Source organism: Fusarium fujikuroi, chromosome FFUJ_chr08 (genome assembly GCF_900079805.1).
Source record: "Fusarium fujikuroi IMI 58289 draft genome, chromosome FFUJ_chr08".
NCBI classification, from domain to species: domain Eukaryota; kingdom Fungi; phylum Ascomycota; class Sordariomycetes; order Hypocreales; family Nectriaceae; genus Fusarium; species Fusarium fujikuroi.
In genome coordinates, this window is record NC_036629.1 from 1,520,423 (window position 1) to 1,528,877 (window position 8,455).

The following is an 8,455-nucleotide window of genomic DNA, read 5'->3' on the forward strand; positions in this document are numbered from 1 at the left end:
GGTATATGCTGTTTACACATAGACGAGTAGCCTAACCTAGAGCTGATCACCACCCGGTAGGGTTCATTATCAATCTACAATAATATTTAGTTTCCCAATCATATGTCTTATAGTCTGCAACTCTCAATAAAATCGCGATGCGATGACTGAATCCTAACTCTGAGTACGCTTTTAGTGCGGCGTTAGCTTTGGTAATTGCCCAAACCTCAAAGTCTTGTGTTACCTTAAATACCTACCTGCCTATCTTGTGACTGGAAATTAATTGTGAGTTCAGTAGAGGTATCTTAGAGTCCTCGTTCAAATGTACCTACTGATCCTGACTTACATGGGGTAGAAATCAAAGCTTCCATTATGTACCAGGCTTAGGCTACCTATACCTTACCTAGTAGGTACGGAGTATACCAATATGACTTTGGTGGCAGGCGAAACTTGACCCCACCCTGGGCACCTGCACCTCCACCCTTAGGTGTAGTCTGTACCTTACCGTTCATCGCTGTCGACTTCAAAATCAGGTAACAGCAAAACCTCAAACAGACACTGACTGCCCTGGCGTACCAGCCCTGCCACATTGCATATCCCCCGTCCTGGCTTGACGGACGCACCCATGTCGGCTCTGTTGCCTTATCTACAGCATCAATTTCTGGGGAAATATATCCCTTAGCAGGCAGTCTGCGCTGAATGTAGCGCCGCCTCCACCCATTTCACATTCGATCTAGAACATTTACCAGGTCGCGAATCGCCTCCAATCATACCGTGACCCGCCATGGATCGCGCAAGGAAGCGTATAATCTCTCACCACCCTTCTTACTTTGTATAGTAGCTAATTATCTCTCTAGGCGAACTGCGCACTTTGAACGAAAAGGCCTGGGATGGCGAATCTAGTATGAATCATCTGTCTACCCCACCACTCCCCCGCCATCTTCTATTAACAACTCCTGTCGTAGACTTGTTCCCTGTTGCAAAGACTCTCGATTCGTCTCTCAAGAAGAATACCGCTTTCATTAAACGACTGCGAACAGCCATCACCGCCGCTACCCTCAGTACCTTCCTCCAGGAAATCCGAACTTTGAGCCTACACAAGTACCTTTCCGAGATCATATCTGCTTGCTATGAGGGGCTATGCCGACTCAAGTCGCCTGGCGAGATCGAGGCCGGCGTGGAGATTGTCAGTGCTCTCCATCAGCGATTTGGTCCTCACGAGTTTACGGAATACTTAGCTTGGCTTCTCGGAAAAGGGATGGCAACTCCGGATAAGGGTATCCTCAAAGCTCTGGCACTAGAGGTTCGTGAGAAAGAAGAGAAGGAGCGCATCACAAGACAACGCGCACTGCTTCGTGTAGTGACCGAGTTGTGGCTTGTTGGCGTCATCAGGACCCTTGACGATGTCAGCAAGCCCGACGATGCAACAAAAGGAGCCGCAGGCAAGATCCCCGAACTGAAGACCCGAACGAACAAAGGCACCGGCGCGGAACCGTTCCCTCTCGAAGTACTTAAGGATTTGCTTGGACACGACCGCGAACATGCCAACCTTCCGCTTCTTGTCATCTTTGTCAAGTCATTCAGCTGGGATATCCTTGGGGTAAAACCAACAGGCGCTGATGGCCGAAAGACAGTAGAGGAAGATGGCACTACTGAAGGAAACGAAGCCGAGGATGGCAATGGTGGAAATGAGGCGTCTCCTGACGCAGATCAGCCTTTTACCGAACCCGAAATGCGTGATCGATTCAGAAGCATATTGAAGAAGTATTTTGATGATGTTAAGGGCCATATCACTCGGGATCAGAAGTCGATACAGTCGCAAGCTCGACGTAATGCCGAAGTATATGTGAAGTCTGGTGAAGTCTTTGAAGACCGACAGGCGAACTATGAGAAGCAGGTCAAGGCTCAAGAACGCCTCGTCTCCAACGCACAGGTTATTGCGGACGCAATTGGGGCCGAAATGCCGGACCTCAAAGACTCAGATGATTCATTCGCCGCTTCCAACGGGTCTATCGGTCTCGTCAAAACTGGCGATTATCTTCGTTCCATGGGAGATGGTGCCGGAATCTGGGAGGATGAAGATGAGCGACGCTTTTACGAAAATCTGGTTGATCTTAAAGGCAAGGTGCCAGCTATTTTACTGGAGGACGGCAAAAAGAAGAAGACAGACACGGACGAACAAGTTGGGAAGAAGGCAGACCCATCCGAGGCCTCGGAAGCCCCCAAGACTGCCGAGACTGCTGATGACCAGTCCACATCTATCGCTAACCGAACCATTGGAGCGCAAGTCGATGCTCTGCTTGCGCGTCTACCAGAGTTGACCAACAAGGACATCGCAGACCAGACAGCTATCGATTTCTGCTTCCTGAATTCCAAGGCTTCTCGCAACCGACTGGTGAAGGCCCTGACGGAAGTTCCAAAGGGCCGTAGCGACTTACTCCCGTCATGGTCTCGCCTTGTGGCGACTTTGGGTCGATATATGCCAGATGTTCCAAAAGGCCTGGTCGATTACCTTGATGCGGAATTTCGAAGCCTTCAACGACGAAAGGAAAAGGACTTCTTGGGACAAGTCCGTCTGAGCAACATACGGTATCTTGCTGAGTTGACAAAATTCGGCATTGTGCCCGAGCATGTTGTCTTTCATTGTCTGAAAGTCAGCCTCGATGACTTTTCACGCATGAACATTGAGATCTTGTGCAACCTCATTGAGAACTGCGGCCGGTATCTCCTTCGAAACCCTGAAACAGCTCCTCGTATGACGAGTTTTCTTGAAACTCTGCAGCGCAAGAAGTCCGTCCAGCATATTGGACAACCAGAGCGGATGCTCATCGATAACGCTGTTTACTACGTCGACCCACCAGAGCGTTTAGCTATCGAGCAGAAGGAACGCACTCCCATGGAGCTATTTGTTCGCAAAATGATCTATGTTGATATGACAAAGAGAAATTACAGCAAGATCTTGAAGCAGATTCGAAGGCTCCACTGGGAGGAGACAGAGGTATGCTGCAGAAATAGTATTTTATGAACAAGTGCTGATAGTTTTAGGTTGTCGCCATCTTGGAGAAGGTGTTCTCAAAGCCTGGAAAGGTCAAGTACGGAAACGTTCACCTTCTTGGTATCTTGCTCAGCGCGCTCTATCGCTACCATCCTGCCTTTGTGGTCAAGGTTATCGATAACGTGATCGAGTCTATGACGTTTGGTCTCGAGCAGAATGATTATAGGTTCTATCAGCGACGTATTGCCGAAGTCAAGTATCTTGGCGAGCTTTATAATTACCGTATGCTTGAACATCCTGTTATCTTTGACACCATGTACAAGATTATGACATTCGGATATGGTAAGACGTTCCCTAGACTACTAACTTGTCCATCAACTGACTGAATTTACAGGCGGCCCACCTGTTCCTGGTAAATATATTCCACTCGATCCTCCCGATGACTTCTTCCGCATCCGACTTGTATCTACAATGCTGGAAACCTGCGGCATGTTCTTCAACCGCGGAGCAGCGGGCAAGAAGTTGGATTACTTCCTTTCATTCTTCCAGGTATGATCCCTCACCCCCCCTTCTGTTGTCTCTAACCGACACTCTGGCAGTATTACATCTTCACTAAAGTGTCCCTGCCAATGGATATCGAGTTTTTGGTTCAAGACACATTTGCTCTGACTCGGCCACAATGGAAACTTGCCACAAGCTTGGATGAGGCCGTAAAAGCCTTCCAACTTGCCGTTGCTCAAGACCAGAAGTCGGCAGGCGTTGACAAGGGAATCGACGTGGATGATGCCACAAGCGATGCTTCGTCGGACGATGACAACGTGGACAATGATGAAGATGGCGACGACAACGAAGACAGTGCTTCTGAGGAAGAGGAGGCAGAGGTAAGTCAATTAAATGCGAAATACTTGGCCATGATTGACAAATGTAATACAGGACGTAGAGGAAGATTCCGACGACGACAGTACCTTTGACGAGGAAGCCATCGTAGTCACTCGACAAGAGGAGGAAGTTGACCCTGAGGATGAGGCTGATTTTGAGCGCGAGTATGCCAAGATGATGGCTGAAAGTCTCGAGTCGCGCAAGTTTGAGCGCAAGCAGCTCTTTGATGTGCCACTTCCAGTTCGGTCCAAACATCGCGAGGCCACATCAACAGAGGGAGGCGAAGGAGAATCTCCTCCTGGCCATACTATGGCGTTCTCCTTATTGACGAAGAAGGGCAACCGCCAGCAGGTAGTTTACATTGCCACTTTGTGCCGTTCTCTAAATGCTGACCTGGAATTAGACACGGACGGTCGAACTGCCCTCCGATTCTACCTTTGCTATTGCAATGAAGAACCAGCAACAGGCTGAAAGGGAGGAACAACAGCGCATCAAGAATTTGGTGCTCAACTATGATCTTCAGCAGAATGAAGACCAGGATGGTGGTACAGACCCTCAACCCACACAAATTCATCACAACACCGATATTCACACATTAATTCAGGCAACGAACGACCGGCGACGTTCTACCACAATCGGTTGGAGAGATCGAACAAGGATAAGAGCCAAAGATCTCGTAAACTCCAACTGAGCGATGTCGACTGGTAAAGATATTCGAATGGGTAAGACTTCTAATCAGGAGACCACCAGCCTTAACGATAAATCAACATCACTCGATGACCGTCTCTTCGCTTCCGAATTATGCTCACGGCTGCTGTGATCAAGAACCAACCTTGTACCACATTCGTGCCGTCTTTGCACGTCGCGCGAAGGGCTGTCCAGTAAGCTGAATTCTCCTCGGCGTTGATGCAAGCTGTGCTCTTCAATACTGCGGCCTCACGCAGTCTAGCTCCATTACTTGAAGTATTCTCGCAGCAGTAAGATAGCTTCCGCGGTATAAGCTTGGACGTCGGAAAGCGACCCTGTCGCACACGCGCGACGCAGCAACGTGTTTGCCAGGAAATGAAAGGGACAAGGCACACCAGAAGCGCATGCGTCGCCTGGAGTTGAGGATGTTTAGACGCCCAAAATGCCTTGAGCAGATGAATAGCTAAGGAAGGCATTTGAATTCCTACCCGGTTGCCGGTTATCAGTACGCTGTAGCTTGAGATTGAAATACTGAACTTGATGCTAGAGAGCATTGGACCTGGCGGACGCATTGAGTTAATCAAGAGTGGAAATGCTAACGCTGATACTGGTTTGTGCGTGTTTGTTCGTTTCCAGATCGACCAATGCTTATTAGTCCACCTTTTGACAGGCAATAGATCATGTGTAACTATGACGAGGTTGGGATGGCACCCAGTTCTTGTTGATCTTTAAATGGACAATCCTGCCTTGAATTCCCACGGGGATCTGAACGTCTTTGCATTCTATGTTTCTTCCGTCCTCAGCATCTTCTTCGCACCTTCCCTCTTATGCAGCTTCCGAAGGTAGTTTCCTCTGATATTCATGGTACTTGCTCTCCTTCAACTTCATTCCTAATCGTTTTGGCTTGTGTCACCAAGTTTGACTCATCTAAGCCTCGCAATATTCTGCGGGCACCCGCCGGGCGTTTACCTCAAGGCAGTGCCTCCAACCTAAGAGACGGCCCCTTTCTGAGCACTGCCCCGTGCTTCTTTGACTCCTGTCTCCCATGGTCACTGTCCAGCACGGCTTCCAGCACACGAATCTTTGGGGAGTGGTCGCCGTGCGCCAGGTCGAGTTTACGAACTGTTTCCATCTGTTTCACTGACTCTGTCTCTCCGTTGCCTGCCGACTGCTGTCAAACGAGGAGGTAATGCCGCTCTGCAATCATGGCCCTACTGAAGGACTGGCCGTTGCAAAACGTGAGTTGGCATTCTGCAGTGTTTTTCTCCGTCATGTGCACTAACTTGATCATTCCAGGTTATATACACCAGTATAGTCGGCATCGTGCTTTTGATGGCATGCCTCGAGTGGTTTCTCTGGCTGGCAGCGTTCGTCTACTGTCTCGTCAAAGTCTTTCAGAAGGCAGAACATTGGTCCATTAATGTCTTATGCATCATTGTTGGCACTGTCTTTGTTCTCCTCCGGTAAGCCGTGCCCCATCCCGTAACATAATACAACATGGCTTTAGCTAATATCAAGTCTAGGGTCATATTCCTCCCAATCATGGTGGTGACGCTGCCACTTCCGGATACTGTTACAAAGTTGTGGCCGAAAGAGATGGTGTCTTTTCTCCAGTGGTTTGCATTCTGGGCCTTCGCGATCCTCCTGACAGTGCCATGGTTGTTCTGTATCTACCAAGTCGTGACAAATCAACTCGGTCGAACGAAGCGCATGAAACAGGTGCTCGATGATGTTACTGCGCCAAAGGTCGTCATAGTCATGCCTTGTTACAGAGAGGAACCTGAGGTTCTCCTCAAAGCTGTCAAATCAGTTGTCGAATGCGATTACCCACCCGCCTGTATCCATGTTTTCTTGTCCTTCGACGGGGTGGAGGAGGACGAACTGTACCTCAGCACTATCGATAAACTTGGTGTGTCCATGAAGATGGAGACATACCCCACGAGTATTGATGTCACATATCGGTCTGCACGTGTAACCATTTCACGCTTTGAGCATGGAGGAAAACGCCACTGCCAGAAAGTAACCTTCAAGCTCATCGACCGAGTGTACGAGGAGTATCTCAAGCGGAACGACAATCTATTCATTCTGTTTATCGACTCCGACTGTATCCTAGACAAGGTATGCCTACAAAACTTTATCTACGACATGGAGCTCAGCCCTGGCAATTCTAGAGACATGCTGGCTATGACAGGCGTCATTACATCGACGACGAAAAAACATAGCATCATTACCCTGCTACAAGACATGGAATACATACATGGACAGTTGTTTGAACGAACCGTCGAATCTGGCTGTGGTTCTGTCACTTGTCTCCCGGGAGCGTTGACGATGCTGCGCTTCTCAGCTTTTCGAAGAATGGCCAAATATTATTTTGTAGACAAAACAGAGCACTGTGAAGACCTGTTCGATTTTGCTAAGTGTCACTTGGGAGAAGATCGCTGGTTAACCCATCTATTCATGATTGGAGCCAGGAAGCGGTACCAGATCCAGATGTGCACATCGGCCTTTTGCAAAACCGAAGCTGTGCAAACATATCGGTCCCTGGTTAAGCAGCGGCGCCGATGGTTTCTAGGCTTCATCACAAACGAGGTCTGTATGTTGACGGACTGGCGCCTGTGGAAGCGCTACCCCGTTCTCATATTGGTTCGTTTTATGCAGAATACCATCCGAACAACAGCATTACTATTCTTCATCATGGTTTTGGCCCTGATAACTACAGTCAAGAAAGTGGACGACCTTCCTGTGGGGTTTATTGCTGTTTCCCTGGGGCTGAATTGGCTGCTGATGCTGTATTTTGGAGCCAAGCTCCGCCGATTCAAAATCTGGCTCTACCCGCTCATGTTTATTCTTAATCCGTTCTACAACTGGCTGTATATGGTTTACGGTATATTCACAGCAGGGCAGCGAACTTGGGGCGGGCCACGAGCCGATGCGGCGGCGGCGGACGCTCACACAACAGCAAGAGAAGCAGTGGAACAAGCTGAGAAACAGGGAGACGAACTAAACGTGGTCCCCGAGACGTTTAAAGCGGCACACGAAGCACGTAGGGCTCCCTCGAATCGTAAGTCGACCGCAACCACCGAACTCGGACGAACTCGAAGCGTGGTGCGACCACCAGACAAGATTGATGGCAAGTTCTCAGCACGTCAGAAGACAGCATCGGGAACATATGCTCATCCAGATGAGATCGATACCAGCACAGAGGATATTGAAATGGGGAAAGCAACATCCCACGTGTTTTCGAAGCCTCAAGAGTGTGCGGATCTCGAAGTTGGAACACAGGGAAGAATGAAGCTCCTGATGGATGAGGAAAACATTCGAAAGTATGAGATTGCACAACAAATACAGGACCGAGCTTCTCAAGTGAGGGATTTGGAGGGCATCCAGTCTAGCCACGGCTTCTCGGCTTCATCTATGAGGCGTGCTGAAATTTCGGGAGATATGACCACTTCCCGAAGTCCTATCGAATACAATCAGGTCGCCCAAGATGAGCCAGTTGAATCTCGTTGTCGAAATTCTACGGAGAGAAGCATTGGTACCAGCCTTGAAGGGGAACAAACAAGGCTTGGATCAAACATGTCGTTTGCTAGTCGAATGACGAGAGGGAGGCTGAAGAAAAGCCGTTAGAATAAGGCAATGGGTTATACCTGGATCAAGCCAGTGTTTATATTGCTTAGGTTGAGCCAGTTGCTTGTGTGGTTCATCATTCTCAGACTATACATATCCAGTATAAAAAGTGAAGCTATCTCGAACAACGAACAGCAGGTTTTGCGTTGGATGGCTGTCGATCCAAACATGGTGAAGCCCACATCTACCCCGCAATTCTGGAGCTGCATGGGCCATCATGACAGCACAAGAGAGATGAAGACAGTGAAGGTCAGGCAGGTCGTTCGTTGACCGGGGTCGAATGCTCCA

The 8,455-nt window shown here is 49.0% G+C and overlaps 2 protein-coding genes; both read left to right on the plus strand.

The window, feature by feature from the left end:
- Positions 1–763: 763 nt before the first annotated feature.
- On the plus strand, positions 764–4,544 carry FFUJ_12278 (related to regulator of nonsense transcripts; the record flags this gene model as incomplete). XM_023581865.1 has 8 exons in its annotated part: positions 764–782; positions 837–881; positions 945–2,977; positions 3,025–3,316; positions 3,369–3,523; positions 3,574–3,855; positions 3,908–4,204; positions 4,257–4,544. The coding sequence occupies 8 exons, from the start codon at positions 764–766 to the stop codon at positions 4,542–4,544; spliced, it is 3,411 nt and encodes a 1,136-aa protein (XP_023435162.1).
- Positions 4,545–5,745: 1,201 nt separating this feature from the next.
- On the plus strand, positions 5,746–8,167 carry FFUJ_12279 (probable chitin synthase D; the record flags this gene model as incomplete). XM_023581866.1 has 3 exons in its annotated part: positions 5,746–5,778; positions 5,837–6,003; positions 6,064–8,167. 3 exons carry the CDS (start codon positions 5,746–5,748, stop codon positions 8,165–8,167), a joined length of 2,304 nt encoding a protein of 767 aa, XP_023434489.1.
- Positions 8,168–8,455: the final 288 nt, after the last annotated feature.